Source organism: Humulus lupulus, chromosome 8 (assembly GCF_963169125.1).
Source record: "Humulus lupulus chromosome 8, drHumLupu1.1, whole genome shotgun sequence".
NCBI classification, from domain to species: domain Eukaryota; kingdom Viridiplantae; phylum Streptophyta; class Magnoliopsida; order Rosales; family Cannabaceae; genus Humulus; species Humulus lupulus.
Genome location: NC_084800.1, coordinates 171,459,366 through 171,484,233, shown reverse-complemented (window position 1 = coordinate 171,484,233; position 24,868 = coordinate 171,459,366). Strand labels below are relative to the sequence as shown.

Sequence of the window (24,868 nt, the reverse complement as noted above, 5' to 3'; positions counted from 1 at the left end):
TGCCCTGAAGCAATTTTCTGGAAAAAGAGTTGCGGCCTACAGAAGACGTGCCGCGGCCTGCGAATCTTGATTGCTAAAATTCCATCTGTAGGCCACGGCTTGCAAACGGTGCGCCATGGCCTGCAAAGCCTCTGAAGCCTCATCATTTTTTTTTTCATAAAAGGGCCGCGGCCTAAGTCCCTTTCCCCTTTTTTTCAAACTTTTTCATTTTTTTTTCATTTTTTTTTTCACGATTTTCACGGTTCTAAGTACAGAAATTAAACTAAAATTACCTCAACAAAAACAAAAATAAAAACATAATGTTCAATTTAAATAATGAAAAAAAACTAATTTACAAAGCAGCTAAGTTTATCGTCGCTAGCTCGACTTAATGCTTCATTCATCAACATATACCGGGTCAATGAGGTGAATCACCGCAGCTTGTTCTTCCTCCATTGATTCATAATATGGCTTTAATCTCTGACCATTCACCTTGAATGACTTTTCGGTACTTGGACTTACAACTTCTACCGCTCCATGAGGAAAAACCTTGGTAACAATGAACGGACCTAACCAACGAGACTTCAACTTCCCAGGAAAAAGTTTAAGGCGAGAGTGATACATGAGAACTTTCTGACCTTCCACAAAACTCTTCCGAAGAATATGTTTATCATGAAAGCTTTGGTTTTCTCCTTATAGATTCTCAAACTCTCATATGTTTCATTGCGTATTTCTTCTAGCTCATGCAATTGAAGCATTCTTTGTTGTCCTACAGCCACCATGTCCATGTTACACTTCTTTACAGCCCACCACGCCTTATGCTCTAGCTCCACCGGTAGATGGCAAGGCTTCCCATACACCAACCGATAAGGTGACATACCGATAGGTGTTTTATATGTCGTACGATATGCCCACAAGGCATCATCAAGCCTTGTACTCCAATCTTTCCGGTTTGGATTTACAGTTTTCTCAAGAATCAATTTGACTTCATGATTAGAAACCTCCGCTTGCCCGTTGGCTTGTGGATGATAAGTAACTATCACCTTATGAGCTACACTATAGCGTCAAAACAATGCTTCTATACTCTTGTTACAAAAATGAGTGCCTCGATCACTAAGTATAGCCTTAGGTGTACCAAAACGCACAAAAATGTTGGAGCGAATGAAATCCACTACTGTTTTTGAATTATCTGTTCTAGTTGCAATTGCTTCCACCCATTTAGACACATAGTCTACTGCCAATAGAATATATTCATAGCCAAAAGAGGATGGGAACGGTCCCATGAAATCCATACCCCAAACATCAAAGATCTCAAGAATTAAAATAGGAGTTTGAGGCATTTGATCCTTGGCCGTTATATTACCAACTCGTTGACAACGATCACATGCCTTGCAATAAGCATAAGAATCCTTGAAAATTGTGGGCCAATAGAAACCACTGTCAAATATCTTACGACCTGTCCTCTTAGGTCCAAAGTGTCCACCACAAGCATAAGCATGACAAAAAGCAAGGATGGAACGAAATTCAGATTCAGGTACACACCTTTGAATGATTTGAACAGTACAATGCTTCCAAAGATAAGGTTCATCCCATATGTAGTGGCGAGCATCATGCTTGATCTTTCCATTGTGCTTGTGTGAGATCACTTGGTAACTCCTTTGAAGCAAGGTAGTTTACAATGTCGGCATACCAAGGAATAAATTCTTGCATGGCGAGGAGTTGCTCATCCGAAAATTTTTCTTCTATGGGCAAATTATCTTCATCCCGAATAAGACGACTCAAGTGAGCCGCCACCCTATTCTTAGAACCCTTTTTATCTTTTATCTCCAAATCAAACTCTTGAAGAAGTAGAATCCACCGGATCAGCCGAGGCTTAGCTTCTTTCTTTGCCAATAAATAGCGAAGAGCAGCATGGTCGGTATAAACAATCACTTTAGTTCCAATCAAGTATGACCAAAACTTTTCCAAGGAAAAAATGACCGCCAAGAGCTCTTTTTCAGTGGTGGAATAATTAAGTTGAGCATCATTAAGAGTGCGAGAAGCATAATATATAACATGAGGAAGCTTGTCAACTCGCTGCCCAAGAACAGCACCCACGGCATAGTCACTTGCATCACACATGCGTTCAAATGGTAGCTCCCAATTCGGTGGCTGAATTATAGAAGCTGTAGTCAAAGACTCTTTTAATAAGTTGAAAGCCACTAAAATTTTTCATTAAACTTGAACTTTACATCTTTTTGAAGAAGGTTGCATAATGGTGTGGAAATTTTAGAGAAATCCTTTATAAATCTCTGATAAAACCCAGCATGCCCAAGGAATGATCTCACTTCTTTCACACTAGTTGGAGATGGTAGAGAACGAATTAAATCAATCTTTGCCTTATCGACCTCTATTCCCTTGACTGAAATCACATGACCCAAAACTATACCTTGGTTTACCATAAAATGGCATTTTTCCCAATTAAGCACAAGGTTAGTTTCAATACATCGCTGGAGTACCAAAGTGAGATTATGAAGGCAGCGATCAAATGAGTCACCATAAACACTAAAATCATCCATAAAAACCTCAATGATGTTTTCAATATATTCCAAAAAAATGCTCATCATACATCGCTGAAATGTGGTAGGAGCATTACATAACCCAAACAGCATACGTCGAAAAGCGAATGTACCAAAAGGGCATGTGAAGGTTGTCTTCTCTTGATCTTCAGGAGCTATAGCAATTTGATTATATCCCGAATAACTGTCAAGAAAATAATAATAAGGATGACCCGCTAACCTCTCAAGCATTTGATCAATGAAAGGTAATGGAAAGTGATCTTTACGGGTTGCCGCATTCAACTTTTGGTAATCTATACAAACTCGCCACCCGGTTTGCATTCTTTTTGGTACCAGCTCGTTTTCATCATTTTTTACCACTGTGATTCCAGACTTCTTTGGCACTACCTGAACAGGACTCACCCATTGACTGTCTAAAATTGGGTAAATAATACCCACACTAAGGAGCTTCAGTATCTCCTTTTTCACAACCTCCATCATAGGTGGATTCAATCTCCGTTGCGCCTCACATGTTGGTTTAGACCCTTCTTCAAGTAAAATTCGGTGCATGCACATAGAAGGGCTAATCCCCTTAATATCAGCAATAGACCAACCAATGGCTGTTTTATATTCTTGGAGTACTCTCATTAATTTTTCTTCTTGGACTTGATTAAGATCTTGTGCAATTATAACTGGAAGTGTCTCGTTCCTCCCTAAGTAAACATATTTGAGATGCTCCGGAATTGGCTTCAATTCAAGTGTAGGAGCTTGAATAATTGATGGCTGCAATTTCTCATTAGAAATCGGCAAATTAAGAAATGCAACCTTCTTAAAAGTCTTGTCAAAACCACTATTGAGTGTGGTTATGACATCCATGATCTCATGAGACAAATCTTCATCAGTCAACACAAGATGCTCTCTCAACACAACCTCCAAACAATCTTCATTATGCAAATCTAAAACTCGTTTAGAAAGGATATCCAACACATCAAGAGAGTAAACAGCGTGTACATCACTTGGATACCTCATAGCCTCAAAAATATTAAATCGAATTGTCTCCCCATCAAATTCCATGGTCAACGTACCGTCATGCACATCAATCTTAGTTCTCGCAGTTTTCATGAATGGTCTCCCCAACAAAATTGGAGTGGAGCATGGAATAGATTCATCTTCCATATCAAGAACATAAAAATCAGCCGGAAACACCAATTCATTTACTTGAACTAAAACATCTTCTATTACACCCCTGGGATAAGCATTCGACCTATCAGCAAGTTGAATAATCACCCCTGTTTCTTCAAGTGGACCGAGATTCAATGAAGCATAAATGGAGAATGGCATGACATTGATAGAGGCTCCCAAATCCAACATACAACGCTTAATTCTTTTATTACCAATAGTGCAAGGGATAGTAAAAGTACCAGGATCCTTACACTTTGGTGGAAGCTTCTTTTGAAGAACTGCAGAAACATTCTCCCCCACACTAACTTTTTTCATTAACCCTCAACTTACGCTTATTAGTGCACAACTCTTTCAAAAACTTGGCATAACGCGGCACTTGTTTAATAGCGTCAAGAAGAGGAATATTCACTTCTACCTTTCGGAAGGTATCAAGAATTTCCTTGTCAACCTCTTCCTTTTTAGTCTTCTTTAGTCTGCTTGGGAATGGAGGTGGAATGACAAAAGTAGGCTTAGGGCTTAGTTGTGTAGGGGTGGTTGTCTTTGGAGGAACATCTTCTTTAACTGAGCAATCAACTTGTGGCTTGGATGACAATTTACTGGGCATTGGAGGACTAGGTGGATCATATTGCGTCCCACTTCGCAAAGTTACTGCACTAGCATTCTCCTTGGGATTCATCTCAGGTTGTGAAGGAAATTTATTTGACAGATGATCTTCCAACCTGTTATATGATGCTGCTAATTGTCCTACCTGATTCTCCAAACTTTTGATGGAAGCTTGGGTGGTTTGCTGAAATTGAAGAGTATTTGTAGCAAGTGCATTGATTAAATCCTCAGTAGAAGGTTTGGCACTTGGTGGTGGAGCAGCTTGCGGTGGTTGTGATGGTCTAGGTACATAATTATTTTGAGACCTCTGTTGTATAGTGAAACCAGGTGGTCTCGCTGATGTTGGTTGTGGAGCTATTTGTTATTGATTCCCATAACGAAGATTTGGGTGATCACGCCAGCCAGGATTATAAGTTTGTGAAAATGGTTCATAATACATCTGACGTAATTGACCAAGGAAATTTCCTTCAGCGTTAACACCCTCAGTTTCTCCCTCCACTAGAGTAGGGCACGTATCAGTAGGGTGCCCCACAACTTGACAGATTCCACATGGCCGCACCTGTTGGCCCAAAGCTAGTTGTTGGACCACTGCAGTTAATTGAGCCAATTGTTGACCCAGCTGATTAGCATTAGAGGTGGTCACTTCATTAGCTGATTTGGGTGGTGGAACAGGATCTTGAAAAATGCCAAACTATTGTGAGTTAGCAGCCATATTAGAAATCAAGCTCCTGGCTGCAGTAGCAGTCTTATCAACTAGTGCACCCCCACTGGCTGCATCAATCATACTCCTATCCAGTGATTGTAATCCTTCATAAAAGTATTGAATGAGGAGTTGTTCACTTATCTGATGATGAGGGCAACTAGCACACAACCTCTTAAATCTTTCCCAATATTCATACAAAGACTCTCCTGTATACTACCTTATTCCACAGATCTCTTTCCTGATGCTTCCAACTTTAGATGCTGGAAAGTATCATTCTAGGAACATAGTCTTCATACCATTCCAAGTTTCAACAGTACCAGGTGGAAGATAGTACAACCACTCTTTAGTTGCATCCTTTAGGGAGAAAGGAAAAGCTTGCGGCTTAATTTGTTCCTCAGTCACTGCAGCGGGTTTCATACTAGAACAGACAATATGAAACTCCTTCAAATGTTTATTCGGATCCTCACCAGGCAGCCCATGGAAAGAAGGCAATAAGTGGATGAGGCCCGATTTCAGCTCAAAGTTTACATCCAACGGTGGATACTGGATGCATAGTGGTTGTTGGTCAAGATTTGGCGCTGCCAGCTCTTTCAATGTCCTTTGCTGGGCCATTGTTCTATAGGATCGAACTGAATCGTCAGAATCAAATTCGTTGTCAGACGGTAATGGCACTTTAATAGGATTTTCTTGTGGAGCAAGACGTTGAAAGAGCGGATTATCGGTAATAATCCTTGAAGAACGAGAAGCTGACGATGACTCAAGATATTGTTTAAGCCTAGATAACCTTTCTTGAGTATCGTCCTCACCAGACATATACACCTGATAATTCCACAGTAAAAACTAATTAGTCTCAAATAAATAAATTTGAATAACAAAGAGAATAACAATAGTCCCCCGGCAACGGCGCCAAAAATTTGATGGCTGTCGTATACCACACAAATTTAACAATGATTTTTCTTTCAATACTTCCAATTATTTTAGTATAATAGCAAGAATAGGTCGAACCCATGAGGACTATCGTTCACTTTATTATTCAAGAATTAACACTAAAACTTAAAAGGAGATTTTGATTTTTAACTCAAAATTAAATAGCATAAACTAGAAAGGAATTAAAGATTGATATTACGATATTAAGAAGCAGTTAAAGGTTAATATCCACCCTCAACAATCATTCATAATCACTAATAATAAATATTATTCCAATTTCTCAATTAAACTATTAACCCCGCAGATAACGCTGAAGCAGTCAATTATCCCAGTCTCCCTATTATAAGTAATCAAGGCGAAGCGCTCAACAATTAACTCTTTTATCTAAGCAATAAATCTATGAAGCATACAATCTATTTAACTTAGATAAAGCATTAAGTTCTATGGAAACAAGTTAATCTAGGCAATAAATTAATGAAGCATATAATTCATTTAACCTAAGTTCTATTTTTCATCACAATCAACAATTCTTTTGACATAACTATCAATTGTAATTTATCACATACACTTAGAATCCTAAACTATTAGATGAGTAGTAATTCTAAGATGACAATTGAACAATGTAAAACCTTAATTAGTTGGCCACCTAACAAGAAATTACAAGATTCATAACATTCAATTGGAAAAATATAAACAATCTAATATTGAGAGAAATTGAAGAACAATATTCATTATCAATAATCAAGAATTCATGTCTTGGGTTTTGAATTAACCCTTAACCTAAAAAGAACCTACTCCATAATAGTAATCATAATCACAAACATAATTATAATTAAAATTAATGAGATTAAGGGAAGAAAAGAAACTAGATTGATGAACAAAAGTAATGTAGTCTTGTAGTCTTCTCTTCAGCCCTTTCTCAGTCTTTTTCTCTCTTAAAACCGTCATAAAGACCCCCCTTAAATTAAACCTAATCAACCTTTATAGTCTCAATTAAATTCTAATTAAAAATGTAATAAAAAAATCTGAAAACGACGTCGCGAGCCGCGGCCTAGAACAAAATCTGTGCCTAAATCTGTCCCTCAGGCAGCACCCTGGAAATTACGCGCAGCGGCCTGGCACCATAGGCAGTGGCCTGTCTGGAAGAAAAAATTCTGAAAGTGCAATTTCCATTTAAAGTGCCGCGGCCTGAGTTTTTTGAGCCGCGGCCTACCTCCAATTTCTTCAATTCTTGATCTTAGATAGCTTCCACGTTGCCACCACTTCCACATTTCAATCCCGAAAGCTTTGAATACTCCTAAAACTTTATTTTAACTACACTTGCCATCAAAATGTCAGATTTATCATCATAAAACGCAACGTAGAAAATATGTTGTAGAATCACGAAACTTAGTTAAAACTATTAAAAATGTTATCATAACACCATCCAAGCATAGAAAAACTTAACAAATATTAATAAAAAAATGACCTTATCATCTCAATTGGTATATGAGACTTAGGTGCTAGGTCCGACGACCTAAGCATAGGTGCTAGGCCTGTGACCTTCTGGGTGCTAGGCCTGTTGATCTCAGTTTGAACGAGAGTGAGTATTTCTCAGTGAAGTATACTTGGGGTTTAGGCCGACCACCCTATGAAGAATAGGGTGGACCGACCACCCAGGTGGTTCTTGAGCATGTCAGGCCAACCATCTTGGTGGTTCTTGAGCATGTCAGGCCGACCACCCTAGGGGTTGGGTTCAGGCTAACCACCCCTAGGGGTCCTTGGGCATACTGGGGCCAACCATCCCTGGGGTAGGGGTCAGGCCGACAACTCCTAGGGGCTCTTGGACACACTGGGGCCGACCACCCCTAGGGGCTTTAGGCTTGGTCGACTTCTGTTGACGGTGAGAACTCGTCAACTAAGTTGAATTGAAAAAAACTATCAAGTAAGGATCCTTAATAAAAAAGCTGTAGAAATTTAAGTAATAACTCAAGAACAATGACAGAATAACAATGGAGAAATCAATCTTTCATTCACTCTCAAGCATGTGCTACAGTAAATTTTCCAACCCCCCTTCAGGTGGGGTTAGAGTTCATTTTATAGTAGGCTCTAATGGCCCTGGGTACATGGTGGTCCTGGGGACCAAAGGGGTACATAAGTACTCTGTCAAGAGGGTGGATTCAAAGGTTGTGGATGTACATCCAGTACAGGGACAGGTGTCAGGAGGATGCCTCCACTACTTGTCCGTACCCATGTCTGATGAGTGGTGGTAGACATAGTGGCGCAGGTGGTAGTGGTGTCGACTCTGACTCCTGGCCGTAGGCGTACGGGCCATCACTCTTATTCCAACACTCCCACTCTCCCACTGGTACTGGTGTCCGTACTCAGTACTAGATCGTACAAGTATGTTCCATTCGACTCGTACTGGAGCCTCTAAGCATAGGGGTCTCAAGGTGTAAGGAATGGGGCCCTTGGTGTGTGTAAAGGTCGTGGCGTGAGGTGGGGATCTTGGGTCCTTGGCACGAGATGCCTGAAGCCCCCCGAGATCACCCACGAGCCTAGGCGATAGGCATGTGGCCTTGACGGATGTCTAAGGATGCGTGGCGAGACGCCCTCCTTACGACCCCCTTAGTGGTGCGGCTCCCTTGGTGCATGGCTCCACTCGCGTGGCCACCAGGTGGTGTGGCTCCTATTCCTTCGCGAGGCCCCCTTGGAAGTCTTATTGATGGCGCAACTCTCTAGCTGCTCACGAGGCCCTCCTCCTCACGCATGGCCATGTGATGGTGCGGTTCGCTCGGGGCGCGAGGTGGGCGCGTGTATCAGGGGCCTCGCTCGGACGCGAGGCGGGGCGCGCATCAAGGGCCTCGCTTGGACGCGAGGCGCGGGGCTCGCTCGGACGCAAGGCGGGCGCACCAGGGGCCTCGCTCCGACGCGAGGCGGGCGCACCAGGGGCCTCGCTCGGACGCGAGGCGTGCGCATCAGGGGCCTCGCTCGGACATGAGGCCCGTGCATCAAGGGCCTCGCTTGGATGCGAGGCCACGCGAGGCCGATGCTGCTGGGGCGTGAGCTTAGGCACGCGGGGTTGTCTCGCAGGGCTTGGTTCTTTTATGGGCACGGAATACTGAGCGTCTACACTTGCCCCCCAGTCTAGGAGAGGACCTTTAGGTGCTCTTGTAGACTATTCCCCTTGATTCTTGTAAATAGGCCTTCATGCATGGCCTAATATTTTCACCTTACTCCTTTGGCTTATTGGTTTGGAGAGCCCTTCCTTTTTCAAGAGGTAAGGGGTTCAATCCCTCACAACCTCATTTTTGCCATAGATGGGTTGCGACTTCCTATAGTGAACGTGTTGTGCCATGGCCATGAAGATATTTTCTCGGGAGTATACCAAGTCGCTATATTTGGATTATTGCGAGACATACTTCTCGCCAGAGGTAGCTCCTTGCTCGGCCTGTGTGATTCCATTTCCCTTAGGCCTCTGTCCCTTGCCCTTCCCCCCGCGTCTACTACTATCAAGAGCTCAACTGGATTCAGCAAGTTGGGATGGAGCAGCAACTCTAGCACTGAATGCAGGCTGAAAAGCATTGTATCCAGCGGGCATTGCCCCATATTCTGTTGGAGCCACACTGAATCCTGGAGTTGGCATGGCGCTAAAACCAGAAGGCAAAACAATTTGGTTGGGTTGGACTCCCCCCAAGCTTAATTGGACAAGAGCGTAAGGAGAATATTGGATTCCCGAAGCCAAGGGGCCAGGCGTGTTCAAAATTGGGAAAGTGGCGTGTACTCCGATCGCCCCAATCTGGGCATCCTCTCAGGTGATGTATTCTTGTGCTTGACGAATAAAGTCATTGAGTCATCGGCAGCTGCTTGAACTTGAAGGAACGTTCGACGTTTTTTCGAGATGATCTTGGTCTGACAAATCTCACCTTGACACCACCATCTTCGGCAGAATTCAACTGGGTTAGACTCAGAGGTAATCAGGATTAAAGAGGAGAACCTTGAAAATGAAAGGTTGAAGTGGTGGGTTGGTAATGGAGGAATGGAGAAGAAGCGGGAGTGTACAACAACAAACTAGGAAAGTCTTTATTGGACTTAGCAGAAGAAAAAAAAGTCTTTATTGGGACCCACTTTTCTTTAGGGTCTCTATTGGGACCCATTTTTCACAAGGCAAAATCCCAATTTTCCTCTGGTTCACATTTTATATTGATTATTTAATTTCTTAAGTTATGAAATTTAAGTATTTTAAGTATACTTATAATTTCAGTTTATATTTAATATATGTTGGGTTGTTTTTGTGTTGAGTTTTTTAGTTGTTTAGATTTATGCATAGTTGTTTTCACGTTGTTTTTTAGTTGTTTAGATTTATGTATAGTTGTTTTCACATTGATTTTTAGTTGTTTTAAGTTTATATATAGTTGTTCTATTGTTGTGTTGATGTCTAATTATTGTTTATATGTTTAAGATATATTTTGATTTTTTTATAAATAAAAAAACATGTTAGTATGCAATGGGTTGACTTCTAGTTGTTCTTCATTTGTTGTTTTTAAATGTGTGTAGTATGTAGTGAGTTAATGTTTAGTTGTTTTCTTATTGTTGTTTTTGCGTTGTTTAGATTTTATATATAGTTGTTTTCATGTTGGTTTTTAGTTGTTTAAGTTTATTTATAGTTGTTCAGTTGTTGTCTATTTGTTGTTTAGTTGTCTGCAGATATATTTTGACTAAAAAAATAGGGTTAATGTTTAGTTGTTGTCTTATTGTTGTTTTTTAGTTGTTACTTAGTTGTTTCATTGACACCATATTTTGGTATATATAAAACTTTAAAAACGTATTTTCCGAAAATTTAAGGTAGTATTTTTTTTTTTTAAAATCAGGGACTGTAAAAAAGTAAAAAAAAAACCAAAAAATATATATTTTTGAAAAAATCTCTTGTAAATTTGTGTATTGAACTAAAACTTAAAAAAATTATAGGATTGTGTAGGATCGATTGATGGGTTACACTTTCGAGTAAAAGTGAGAAGTGATATTGTACAGTGATATCAAGGATGAAAGTCTTTCCCAACCCAAAATGTTATAGCTGCTTGCTCATTTGACTTAAAATTTACATATGTATTTCCTGGGTGGGAAGGATATGCTTCTGATTCAAGAGTATTAAACAACACTTTAACTAGGGAGTTTGATAAATAATTGTTCCTCAAGGTAGAGTCCTAACAATAAATTAAATTTTTGTAACCTTTAATGTATTTGCTAATAAGTAAATTTTATTGTGTGTTGTAGGTAAATATTATCTAGTTGATGCAAGATATCAATTGAAAATTGGATTGGTTACTCTTTATCGAAGTACAAGGTATCATCTTAAGGAGTACAATGCACAACATCCACCAGAAAATGCAAGAGAGGTATTTAACTTCAAACATGCTTCATTGCACAAAGCAATTAAAAGAGTGTTTGGCGTATTGAAAAAAAAGATTTCCAATATTGGCTAGTGGAGCTGAGCCATATTATTTAGCTAATGTACAAGCTGATCTTGTGTTGGCAGGGTGTATTTTGCATAATTATCTTATGAGTATCGATCCAAATGAAAGTCTTATTGCAGAAGTTGATAGATAACTTAATCAAGCAAACAGACAATCAATTGTTAACATATCAAGTTTAATAGATGAATGCAGAGAGGAGGAAATGTTAAGAGAGCAAATATCTGCCTGTTATCCCTAAAAAATATGAGGATGATGTGGCGAATGAGAATGCGACACATGACATCACAAATCAGGGAAAAACGATGAAGTATTGAGAAAAGACCGACCGGCAAAAAAGATAGATCCAGGACCTATAGGGAAATCGACCAAGCCTAAACCCCCTAGGAGTGGTCGGCCTGACCCCTAACCCTAGGGGTGGTCGACCTGACCCCCACCCCAGGGGTGGTTGGATCCAGTGTGTCCAAGAGCCCCTAGGAATGGTCGGTCTGACCCGTAGCCTAGGGGTGGTCGGCCCCAGTATGCCCAAGGACCCCTAGGGGTGGTCGACCTGACGTGCTCAAGAACCACCTGGGTGGTCAGCCGAAACCTCCAAGTACACTTCATTGAGAAATACTCACTCTCGTTCAAACTGAAATCAATAGGCCTAGCACCCAGAAGGTCACAAGCCTAGCACCCAGAAGGTCACAGGCCTAGCACCTAGAGGATCAACAGGTCCAACACCCAGATGGTCACAGGCCTAACACCCATGCTCAGGTCGTCGGGCCTAGCACCTAAGTCTCATACACCAACAGTTACTTAACATCTTCCCAGAGGTTTCTATCGTGCATTATCCACCACGATCTAGAGAAACAACGAGAAGACCCACGATCTCATAATCATGGGGAAGTGGACACGTATCTCCACTACCTGATAATCGTGTACCAAACTACGATCTTCAGTACTACTAATCATGTAACAGCCCCTGGGTACTATAAATAAAGGACCCATGGCTTCATAAAGAGGATTTTTCCCTGGGATCGCTTTTTCTGGAATTTTTGAGATCTGAAGAATATTTGGGGAGAAATTTTGGGCAAGTTAGAAACGAGTGAATGCTTTTGTTTCTCAGTATAATTGTCGAGTGATTCAATATTAAAAGCTAAGTGGCTTAGGTTATTACTGTTCATCAGAAAATGGCTGAACCACTATAAAATTTCTGGTGTTTGTTTAAGATATTCATACTCTGTCATTTATTATATTTATTTCATTCAAAATGTGTCAAATACTGTACATACGGCCATTGGCCAATTTCACAGGTCAACACTGCTGATATATGGAGAGATTATAGTTTAAATCATTAATGATCTATCTTTTTGGTATGTTTAATAATTGTAAATTTCAATTTCGTGTTGTACATATTTATGATATAGATGGAAACTATTGAAGAGACAAATCAATATATGAATTGATATTAAAAATATGTTACTTTTAATTAATTAGTTTAAAGATGATTTAATATTAATATGAAATTAAAAATTAAAAAAAATATTTAAGATTTAATAAAGTTTTTTATCTAACTTAAGATTTGGGTTTCAGTGGAAAAAATATTTATTATCTTACAAATAATTTGTTTTAGAAAAAAAATTAAAATAAAAAAACATATAAATATAAATTATTTATTCAATAAAAAAAAATTCATTTTTTCTCTTTATTTTCTCAAAGAACCAGTCAAGAGAAAGAAAAAAAAAAGTTATCAAAAAAATCATTTTTTCCATACTTTTTTCCTTTTCTTGCCAAACATAAGAAAATGGGTTTTTTTTTTTCTTTTTTCATACATTTTCTTTCCTCAGCTTTTTTTCTCCTACCAAAATCCTAACTCTAAACAATGCCTTAAAAACTTCCAAAATGAAGAAAAATTTAGATAAATTATATTAAATGGCCAAAAACAATGACATCAAGAAGTTAATGTCCTCATTTTAAAAATTGTAGAGAAATGACCATTTTATATTGTTAATTACCTAAATTGTCATTTTCTATCATTTTTCAATTTATTTAAGAGTGTATGACTTTAATATAGTGTTATATGTATATTAGTTTTTATTTTAAAGTTATATTGATTTTTTAAGTTTTTATGGATAGTTGATATATTATTTTCCAATTAGTGTATATATTTTTTATGGTACGGTAGATCAATTTTTTTTTATGATATTTAGTTTCTATCTTATCATACATAATGGTAGTATATAATTTTATATCATGGTATATATATTTTAATAGTAGTATATAATTTTGTTAGCATAGTATATACATTTTTAAGTAATAATTTTGTAAGTTTTATTGGTATATTATTTTTCAACTCAGTATATGTATTGTGGTATGATATATCATTCAACAACTCATAAAAAACAAAAAAATCAAAATAACTTTAAAATAAAAACTAATTAAACAAAATTAATATACATATAACATAATATTAAAATATTTAGAATAAAATAGTAATTTGTTAAGTGACATATTTGGTAATATCTAATATTAAAAAAGTGGTTAGACTATTTTATTACAAAATTAAAAATATGGACATTTACTTACTTTCACACACAATTAAGTGTTATTTTGCATTAAGTCCCAAAAATTTAGATAAATTTACATAAATATGAGAAAAATAAACATAGTTTCTATATTTATGGAGAAAAAATAATTATACAAAATATAGTAAGTTTTGAAAAAAAAATTAAAGTTTAAAATATTGTAATTCCATATAATATAAAAAATAGATTACAATAATCATAAATACACAAAACTCTCTCTCACCCTCTCTTTTCTCTTCCTCACAATATATCTCTCTTTTTTATCCTTTCTTCCTCTCTCCTTCCCCATTTGGTTCTCTCATCTTAGCCCTCTGCCGGCGATGCTACCTCTGCTCCCGCCCCCGACGACAACGACGCACCTCCACCCCCACCCCTGACAGCGACAACAACGCACCTCCACCCGCACCCCTCACGGCGACGTACCTCCCCCTCTAGTTCTTTTTCTTCTTCTTCTTTAGATCTAGTTTTATTTTTTTTCTTTGTACTTGTTCTTCTTCTTTTTCACATCTGGTTTTGCCATTTCAAATATGTTTTTGCACTTCATATTTATTTATTTTTTCCTTATAAACATAACTGTAACCGGTTACAGTCATGATCTGTTCTAATTTCTAAGTTTTTTTCTTCAGTTCTGTTTAAGTAACCAAGTACAATGGTGTCTCATTCTTCTTTTTCATATCTGATTTTTTTAGATCTAGCTGTAACCAGTTACAATAACGATTAATTTATATTTGTTTATTTATATCTGATTTTGTTTTCACACCTGACTAAGTAACCAGGTCTCATGGTGATTGTGCTTTTTTAGATATGAATCCGTAACTGATTACAATTATGACCAGTTTAACTTTTTTGTTTGTGATCCTATTTGTTTCCAAGTCTGGCAAAGTAACCAGTTACCATCGCAACTAGTTTTTTTCATATCTATTTTATTTTTCAGACCTAGCTATAACCAGTTATATTCACGATCAATTTAGTTTATTTTTTTCATGATAATTTGTTTTTCAAATCTCATTAAGTAATCAGTTACAATTTAGTTAATATTTTGATAATGGTACATTACTAAAAAAATCAAAATTATTTTTATAGTTGTAACTAGTTACTACAACACCACTTAAAAAATAAAACAGATTTTTATTGTTATAACCAGTTACCACACATCACTAAAAAATTTGACAGTGACATAAGATTATTATCACAAAAAAATCAAAATTATTTTGATAGTGATAACCAGTTACTGCAGATAAAATATTGATTGAAAAAGATTCAAAAAATGGAAGAAAATAAGAAAAAATGAGAATAAAAAGCATGGTGATAAATGTATTAGATTTTTTTTCTTCAAAGAATTATGTAAAAAAATATATTTTGTAAAATATGAATGATAAAAAATAATACAAGTAGATTAAAATTATAAAAGAATCTCAAAACATATCAAAACTAATTACTAAAAATGTATAAAATATAAAATATGGTATACAAATAAATTTTTACAAATATATTGAAAATAAACTCCCATAAAATTGTAAAAAAAAAACTATGCTGTAAAAAACTTAAGAAAAAAGAACTATCATGTTTTTCAAAGTTTAAGAAAAATTCCCGTGCTTGGTGTAATTTCCTCCAAAATTTACTTCGTGCTTAAGTATGCGAGGTCTCGGCCTATTATAACAAGCCCACGAAGTGATTCTTTGAAGAGAAAATTACATTTTATATGAGATTTTTATTAGAGTGTGCAAAAATATGGTTTTTTTCCAAAAAAAAATTAATCTATGGCTTTTTTTTTAAGAATTTTCACTTTTATGGGATTATTTTCCTATATTTTTTCTTATAAAAGTTGGTTTATGCCATAGTCTCTTAATCAAGTTTTATAAATTTTGAAGGATATGTTTGTAATTTGATTATTATTTTTTTAGCTTGTTTTTATTATATTATTTTTATATTAAATTTTGCTTTGGTTGTTTTGCAATTTTTTTTTTTTTTTTTTGTAATTTGAATTGTGTTTAAAATTATTTTTATTTATTATAAACATTTTTTTATCTTTTTTTAGATTGTATGTTTCTTTTTTCAAATTCTGGGTAAGGTAACCAGTTACTTGATTGATCTTTGACGGTTAAAAAAATAAAATCATAGAGCTAGTTAAATAAAATGTACCCGGAGGGATGACCAGTTATCCTAAGAAGAGTAACTTTCTGTCATAAGAGGGGTAACCGGTTACCATAAGAGGGGTGACGTGTTACTATATTAAATATGAAAAGAAACATCAAATTTGAAGGAAAAAGAGAAAGAACACTTCATTAAAAAATTGAGAAGAAGTAACTATGATTTTAGTAACATGGATAACCAGTTACCATAAAGTACCCAGAAATATACACACACATCAGAACGTGAAGGTAACCAGTTACCCCCATAAATATACACGCAAAGAACGTGAAGGTAATTAGTTACCCCCATAAGTATACACACAAAGAATGGGAAGGTAACCAGTTACCACAAATCTAAAGATAGAAAAAAAAATCAAATCCACCCCCTTTTTCTTCTTTCCCATCTTCTTCATATAATTTATTTTCTAGATTTAAATGTTCTCATCAGAGTAACTAGTTACTCATTCACGTTTTCATATTTTTATTAGTTTTCTTTCCAAAATTTGGTGTTCTTATAAGTGTTACAGTAAAATGAAAATGCTGAAAAAAATTAATTTGAATTTTTTTACATATAGTGGAAAGAACTATAAAAAAATTACAATAATAAAATATAATAAGTAAAAAAATTAGTAAAATAATTATGTAATGTGTGAAATATGTGTGAAAAAAAGAAAATGGAATGAGAAAAGAATAAGTACCAAAAATGAAAAAAAAAACTTAGGAAAGAAAACTAAAAAAATATGAAGAAAAAAAAAACCAAACAAAAGAAATGATGAAGGAAAAAAAGTGATGAATGACTAAAAATGAAAAGAAGAAGAAGAAAAATAATGAAAAATGGAAAGAAAAAATATGAATGAAAAAATTGATAGAAAAAAATGAAAAAAAAAAATGGAAGAAGAAAAAAGCTCATATGTGTGAAAAAAGAAAAAAAAATGGAAGGAGAAAATAATAAATATAAAATAAAGAAAAAATAGAAGGAAAATAATAAAAATAAAATAAAAACAAAAAGGAAAGAAAACTGAAAAAATATGAACAAAAAATAAAACAATATAAATAAAAGAAAAAAATAGATAAATAAATAAAAATGAGAAGAAGAAGAATAATAATGGAAAAAATGAAAGAAAAAAAAGATAAAAGAAAAGGGAAACTCCACTAATTAACCTCACTAACTATACTAATGCTAACCCTAACCCCCTATTATTGTTTTTCACATGAATAACCTTACACACATAGTAAAAGACCAAAATACCCTTAAAAATATTAGTACTTTCTTCAAGTAAGATCCGGTAAATTCAGAACATGTGTGAACATCAACTTTCTAACATGATTCACACGTCTTTCACACATGACTCATTCATGATTCACACATAGTTCACACGTGTTTCATATATCTCATAGTTCACAAATGGTTCACTCACACATGATTCATACATAATTTTCCCACATGGTTCACTCATGATTCACACACGATTCACTCATGGGTCACACATGATTCACACATATTTTTTTACACATGTTCACACGTATTTCACACATGTTTCACACATAGTTCTCTCATGGTTTACATGTATTTCACACATAGTGCACTCATGGTTCACACATGATTCATACTTCAAACATTATTTACACATTATTCACCATAAATTCGAACATGATTCACACATAATTCATACTTCATTCACACATTGTTCACCATAAATTCATAACATGGTTCACACATCGTTCACACATTGTTCACACCAAATTCACACACTTTTCACATCGAAATCACACATGGTTCACACCAACTTCACTTCAGACGTGGTTCACACTAAATTCATACATTGTTCACACCACAATCACACATAGTTTACACACGATTCACACTAAATTCAGTCATTGTTTACATCTAATTAAAAACATGGCTCAAATAGTTAGAACAAAGTTGGAAATTAAATAAAGTCCTGCAATTTCTTTCAATAAAATGAAGTATTCTTCACCTCATTCCTCACAAGCCAGATATTCTGTGAATAAACATTCAAGCATCATTAATTTCTTTTCTCTAATCAAATACAACAACAAAAACCATATCGATTCATTCTCTGACTAAATACAATAACAAAAACAATACGATTTCTTTTCTTTAATTCAATACAAAAAATACATATATACACTCAACTAGTCAGTGGCTGCAATGGAAGGCAAAGGGTTTGATGGCTCAGGCGACATGGGTTGCGGGCTCAAGCGATGGGGTTGCCGGTTCAGGCGATGGAGGCTACGGTCTCAGGCGACACGAGTTGCGGGCACAGGCGATGGGGGCTGCGGGTTTAGGCGATGGAGGTTACAAGCTTAGGCGAAGGAGGTTGCAGGCCTTTGGGTCTGGTGAAGGGGGTTGCGGCTCGGGTTCTGGCGATGGGAGAGATGGGGGTTGCGACTTCAGTGCTGCTTCGGTCTCAGGCGGCGGGAGCGATGCTGCTTCGGTCCCAGGTGGCAGGAGCTGCGGTGGGAAGAAGCTTGGAAGATGGTGATGGTGGGTCTGAGCTGAGAGAGAAGGGACTGATGGTGAAGGTGAAGGAGAGAAAACGAAAATAGTTAATTTGTTAAAAGGGTATTTTAGTATGAAAGAGTTATTTTAGTGAGAAACAAAAATTAGGGTATGTGATTAGTATTAGTGGGATTAATAGGGTTAATAGGTGGAGTTTCCCAAAGAAAAAATTGGTAGAAAAAAAAAAGAAAAATGGAAAAAAATAAGTAAGAAAAAATAATTTAAAAATAAAAGAACAAATAAAAAATTGAAAAAAATAAAATAAAATTACCTTCAAAATAAAAAAAAAACCTAAAAATGATAAAAAATACAGTATTTTCATTTTTTAATTAATTACTAATTATATTTTTCATATTTTAATTTTATTTTATAAATTTTTTCATATAAATTAAGAAAATATAATTCTCATTTTTTTTTTCACTTGTTAAAAGTCATATTTTTTAATAGATCCCTTCTTTGAACTAATTTTCTTGTCTTATCATTTTTTTTAATTACTTTTCCTGAACAAATTTCATTTTAAATGTTTAAAAAATAAATAAGAAAATAATCATCTTCTTCAATATCTTTGCCTCGCAGATTTTGGGGCAACTATCAGAATCAGAGCATACTACCAGGTAAAACCCTAATTATTCTGTGTCCTTAAACCCTAATGATTCTAAAAAGAAAAATCTGTTCCACAACCACAAGTCTCACCAAAATCCCCTTTAATTCCCGCTCTTCGCTCAACTATAAAAACTTTCATACACACCATGTCCGTACAAATGAACGAGGAGGAATGCTTAGGTTCATAACTTCTTCTGGGCTAATTTCTCCAAAGTTTACTTCTTCCCTCACGAACTTATGTTTTGTTAGGAATCCTATTTTTTTGGCTAGGAATTACTGCTCTGTCGATAAGCCTAACGAGTGGACTGAGGAGATTGAGTATTTAGATGAATCGGGTCGTGTTATTTTTGCCGGTAAAGGCACACGTTCTGTGCAACCAGGACTCGACGATCATGTCATGGTGGGTGGGCTGAAGAAACCGATTCTGAATGCCTCTGCGGTTGCCAAGATCGTTGAGGTTGTGAATAGGTGGAAATGGGGCCCCGAATTGGAGACCCAATTGGACAAACTTCAATTTGTGCCCAACATGACTCATGTTACTCAAGCCTTGAAGGTTATTAGAGATAGTGATGCATCTCTGAGCTTGTTTCAATGGTGTAAGAGGAAAACTTGGTATAGTTCGAACGATGAGTGTTTTGCTATGATATTCGATTATTTGAACAAAAGTAATAAGTTTGAAGAGATTCAGTTGTTGTTTGATGAAATGGTAAGGGATTCGAGTGGTAATGGGAATCAGTCATTCAGTTCCTGTAATCGAGTCATTCAGTATTTAGCAAAAGCTGAGAAATTGGAGGTCTCATTTTGTTGTTTTAAGAAGATTCAAGATTCCGGTTACAAACTCGATACCCAGACATATAACTCGCTTATCACTCTGTTTTTGAATAAGGGTTTACCTTACAAGGCCTTCGAAATTTATGAGGGTATGGAAGCTGCAAATTGTTCAATGGATGCTTCGACCTATGAGTTAATGATACCAAGCTTGGCGAAATCCGGCCGCCTTGATGGGGCATTTAAGCTCTTCCAAGAAATGAAACTAAAGAATTTTAGGCCTGGATTAAACGTCTTTGCTTCGCTGGTTGATTCGATGGGAAAGGCTGGGAGGTTGGATACATCTATGAAGGTGTACATGGAAATGAGGGGTTATGGGCTGAGGCCATCTGTAATAATGTATGTTTCTTTAGTTGAGTCACACGTGAAGGCAGGGAAATTAGATACTTCGTTAAAGCTATGGGATGAGATGAAGAAAGCAGGGTTCAGGCCTAACTTTGGGTTGTATACGCTGGTTGTTGAGTCACACGCGAAATCCGGAAAACTTGATGTTGCATTGTCTGTCTTCACAGAGATGGAGAAGGCTGGATTTCTACCGACCCCATCAACGTACTCTTGTCTCTTGGAAATGCATGCTGCTTCTGGACAAGTTGATGCTGCCATGAAGTTGTATAACTCGATGACCAACGCAGGTTTGAAACCTGGTTTAAGTACCTATACTACTCTTTTAACGCTGCTGGCTAATAAAAGGCTCCTTGATGTGGCTGCTAAAATTTTACTTGAGATGAAAACCATGGGTTATTCTGTTGATGTGAGTGCTAGTGATGTTTTAATGGTGTATATTAAGGATGGTTGTGTTGAACTTGCCTTAAGGTGGCTACGTTTCATGGGTTCATCTGGGATTCGAACGAATAACTTTATAATCCGGCAATTGTTCGAGTCATGTATGAAGAGTGTTTTGTATGAACAAGCCAAGCCTCTGCTTGAAACTTATGTGAACTCAGCTGCAAAAGTTGATCTCATACTTTACACCTCCATTCTAGCACATCTTGTAAGATGTCAGGAGGAACAGAATGAAAGGCATTTGATGTCCATCCTTAGTGCCACAAAACATAAGGCACACGCATTTATGTGTGGTCTCTTCACAGGCCCAGAACAGAGAAAACAACCTGTCTTATCTTTTGTGAGGGAGTTTTTTCAGGGTATTGATTATGAGATGGAAGAGGGGGCTGCAAGATTCTATGTTAACGTTCTCCTCAACTACCTTGTTCTTATGGGGCAGATAAACCGAGCACGATGTGTTTGGAAAGTTGCCTACGAGAATAAGCTTTTCCCCAAGGCAATAGTGTTTGATCAGCAAATTGCTTGGTCTCTTGATGTGAGGAACTTATCAGTAGGAGCGGCTCTTATAGCAGTGGTGCACACTCTCCACAGATTCAGAAAGCGGATGTTGTATTATGGTGTCATCCCAAGACGCATTAAATTGGTCACTGGGCCTACTTTAAAGATTGTAGTTGCCCAGATGTTGAGCTCAGTGGATTCTCCCTTTGAGGTTAGTAAAGTGGTTTTGAGGGCGCCAGGGGACTCAGTAATGGAATGGTTTAAGAAACCAATTGTGCAACAGTTTCTTCTGAATGAGATTCCTTCCAAGGCTGACATCCTCATGCACAAGCTGAACATACTCTTTCCTAGTTCTGCACCTGAAATTAGATCTCTGTCCCCTCCCAAATCTCTCATTGGAGGAGGGAAGGCAATGTAAGTTTTGGTTATTACTAGTTTTTTATCAAAAAAAATATTTTCTTTTCTTTTTTTTTTGATTAAGATTCACTGTATTTCTTTTTCTTGTGTCTATTTCTATATTACGAGGACATTTATAGAAAACAATTTCACACCTACATACATATCTGTATTAAAATATCTGACTATACGAGTTTCAACTAGTAAAACTTGCTATGATGTAGTAGGTGTGTTTGATTGGCATGCCATCTTTATGCAGTATAAACCAGTACATATTGACCTAAGCATGCAACTATATATTAATCATGTCTTGGCTCTTGAACTTTCATATCCATTCACTTATTGTCTGCTAAACTCTCAACATCCGGTCTTAATTGCTCCATGGAAAATTGAAATAATGTGTTAGGGATAACAGTTTTTGTATGACATTTTCAGTTTCATAAATTAAACAAATAATTGTTTTTATTCCATGTGTATTTATTTATTTGAATATATAAAATACGGGTAAATACTATTTTGGACCTAATGTTGTGCAAAAATTATACATATCAGATCCTCTATTTTGTCAAATGACAATTCGGATCCTGGATTTTGTAAAATGAAAAAAAAATAACACCCTAGTTCCGATTTTGGATAAATAATTTTTCAATATGACTAAAATATCCTTGTATTTTTCATTTATATGTTATTTTTAATATTAAAAACCAAAATAAATAAAGGATTCAAATATGGTCTCTCTCTCTCAATGTTTCTCTTCTCTGTCCATGGATGACGACATCACAGTTTTGGAACGACTGCATCACAACTTTGGGCGACAGATCTATGTTAGTGAAGGGGCATTGAGTACGGGGCTGGGCGGGGTTGTCGACATCGAACATGGTTCTTCTGGGTTTTCTAGGTTACATGTGGTGAGGACTCAAACAAGAGCAGCAGGGATAAGTTATACCCGTGTAGATGGACAACGATGGGAAACCAATAGACAACTTGGAAATAGTGGGAGGCGACTTGGTTTTTTATTTTAGATGTGCATTTTTTGTTGTTTTTAGTTATGATTTTTTTGATGAAATTTGGGTTTTTATTGTGTTGAAAGCTAGATATGGCTATGCAAAAAATGAGTGTTAATTGTTTAACGCCCAAACATGACTTCCACTAGCAGTGGTTGCAGTATAGATCGGGTGGTCGATTCCACAAGGAGGGAGGCAAAGTGTTGACTAGTGTTTTGGTCAATGACACTGAGTCAATACAAATGACAAAATAAGAATTTAATGAACTGAAATCAAATAAACGACGCAAAATTTATAGTGCTTCGATCCCAAAAGTTGGTAATGACCTGCATCCATTTGCACTTATGTTAATCAAGAAGGTCTTAGACTCAAGGTCAAAAAGAACAAGATCTGAGAGGGATTTTGTATGTAAAGTGCACCCTCCTATAATTAATGTAAGGGATTATTATTTATAGAGTTTCTTAATGGGCTATGGGTCCTACAAAATAATTTAGGTCCTACACGTGTAGTGTGAGATTGTTAAAACTGATTACAAATTCAAATAATACTTGAAAAATACATTCAAATATTAGTTACATAAATATTTTGGGATATTTTCCAATATCTCACAAAATTTGAATTTTTGGGTTTAAATAAGTTGCTATTTGAGAAGGCCCATCTTCGAGTAGCTTCATGAAGTATTACTAGTTATCTTCTCTTCGAGTAGAATATAGCTCTTCCCCCTAATAATTTCTTGCTTGAGCAACTATCTTATCTCAACCAACTCTCAAAACTTGATGTCATTTACTGTCACGTGTCCTCTTCAAATGCCACATCACCATGTCCTAATTTCGGTTAAACACAAAGGAACAAAGTTAACAATAAATAGAGTTAAGAGATAAGTAATTAGAAAAAATTAGAACAAGTAATATTTTTGTTGTTTTTTAGATTTAAATATTAGAAATAAAGATAGGATAAAAGTGTGATGTAACAAAATGTAACAAGTAGGAAGGAGCAAGAGTTACATATATATGCATACTTATTTATTTGGATATTTAATTCACAAAAATTACACAAATGAATAGTTCATATCCCAACTATTCTTTTGGAAGATTTAACATTGAAGCACAAATATATTTCACAAAAATGTATTTAAGTGACTAATATTATTTACCATGGAAGGAGGAGATATATCTTATTAGAAATCCAAAAATGACACTATACCATTGAAAATAATACAATAAAATATTGGACATAAAACCTAACACAAATATTACTTTTACTATTTATAAAATATATAGAAAGAGCATGACTAATTCTATATAGATTTAACAAAAGTAAATATATATGAATGAGATGAAGAAAATGATAAAGATTTTATCAATATTATTTTTACTAATTTAATAATACATAGAAAATGTTTGACAATATCTATATGCTATTAGTAAATATAAATAAAGAAAACAAGATGAAGAAAAAGAGATGAAAGAAAATAAATCACTCTAATATATAAACTTGAAGCACATGGTAAAAAAAAATATTAAACAAAGTCATTGTGCATATAGGATCATCCTAACCTTCTTAAGAAGGTTAGTATATTATGGTACACATTTTTATAAAAATTCTACAGAGAAAAAAAAAATAGACTCAAATTTGGTAGAGTTTTGCTACATAAAAATTACATATTAGACTATGAAAAATGAGATCCTATTTATAGAACAAAAAATGACTAAAAAATAAATAAAGAAGCGGTTGGGGTTACAAAATACAATAATAACATTAATAATAAAATTTGATATTAAAATCATATTTATTATTAATAGTATTATTTTTGTTGTTGTAATTATTGTCATTTTTGTTTATATTGTGCATGAAGGTGGAGTGAAAAAACACATTTTCATAGTGTTTGTCACACAGGACTGAGAGGGAGGTCATCGGACTAGGGTCGGGAACATCGAGGGAGAGAGAATGAGAAGGAGGTCTTCGAGACTTGGTCTGAGCTAGGGTCAAGAATCGACGAGGATAGGGATGAAGGGTGCTATTTTAATTTTAGTTTAATATAATTTAAAATACAATAATTAATAAACATATGGTGGCATTTTGGTCATAATGAAAAAATGTTTAACCAAAATTAGGCTCATAGTACGATTTATTCTATTTTATAAAAATGTAG

At 35.8% G+C, this 24,868-nt stretch overlaps 2 protein-coding genes and 1 non-coding gene across 3 annotated transcripts; 2 read left to right on the top strand and 1 right to left on the bottom strand.

Annotated features, from left to right (window-relative positions):
- Window positions 1-375: 375 nt before the first annotated feature.
- LOC133796258 (uncharacterized) lies at window positions 376-1,591 on the bottom strand. The gene is made up of 3 exons (XM_062233731.1): window positions 1,368-1,591; window positions 618-1,035; window positions 376-528 (listed from the first exon to the last, which is right to left on the bottom strand). Exons 1-3 carry the CDS (start codon window positions 1,589-1,591, stop codon window positions 376-378), a joined length of 795 nt encoding a protein of 264 aa, XP_062089715.1.
- Window positions 1,592-5,143: 3,552 nt separating this feature from the next.
- LOC133799087 (small nucleolar RNA R71) lies at window positions 5,144-5,250 on the top strand. The gene has a single exon (XR_009876291.1). It is a non-coding gene; the product is annotated as a small nucleolar RNA R71 (small nucleolar RNA).
- Window positions 5,251-19,127: 13,877 nt separating this feature from the next.
- LOC133798664 (pentatricopeptide repeat-containing protein At1g79490, mitochondrial) lies at window positions 19,128-23,019 on the top strand. Its single transcript, XM_062237098.1, has 2 exons — window positions 19,128-21,730; window positions 22,496-23,019. Exons 1-2 carry the CDS (start codon window positions 19,254-19,256, stop codon window positions 22,539-22,541), a joined length of 2,523 nt encoding a protein of 840 aa, XP_062093082.1. The 5' UTR covers window positions 19,128-19,253; the 3' UTR covers window positions 22,542-23,019.
- Window positions 23,020-24,868: the final 1,849 nt, after the last annotated feature.

What these genes read in the sequence shown, in the direction of transcription:
- LOC133796258 (XM_062233731.1), bottom strand. Translation starts at nt 1,591, where the DNA reads ATGATGCTCGCCACTACATATGGGATGAACCTTATCTTTGGAAGCATT. An exon ending in ATTCTTATGCTTATTGCAAG is followed by an intron (nt 1,036 to 1,367) that starts GCATGTGATCGT and finishes TTGACGCTATAG; the next exon opens with TGTAGCTCATAAGGTGATAG. An exon ending in TCGGAAGAGTTTTGTGGAAG is followed by an intron (nt 529 to 617) that starts GTCAGAAAGTTC and finishes ATTGTTACCAAG; the next exon opens with GTTTTTCCTCATGGAGCGGT.
- LOC133798664 (XM_062237098.1), top strand. Translation starts at nt 19,254, where the DNA reads ATGATTCTAAAAAGAAAAATCTGTTCCACAACCACAAGTCTCACCAAA. An exon ending in ATTGGAGGAGGGAAGGCAAT is followed by an intron (nt 21,731 to 22,495) that starts GTAAGTTTTGGT and finishes ACGACATCACAG; the next exon opens with TTTTGGAACGACTGCATCAC.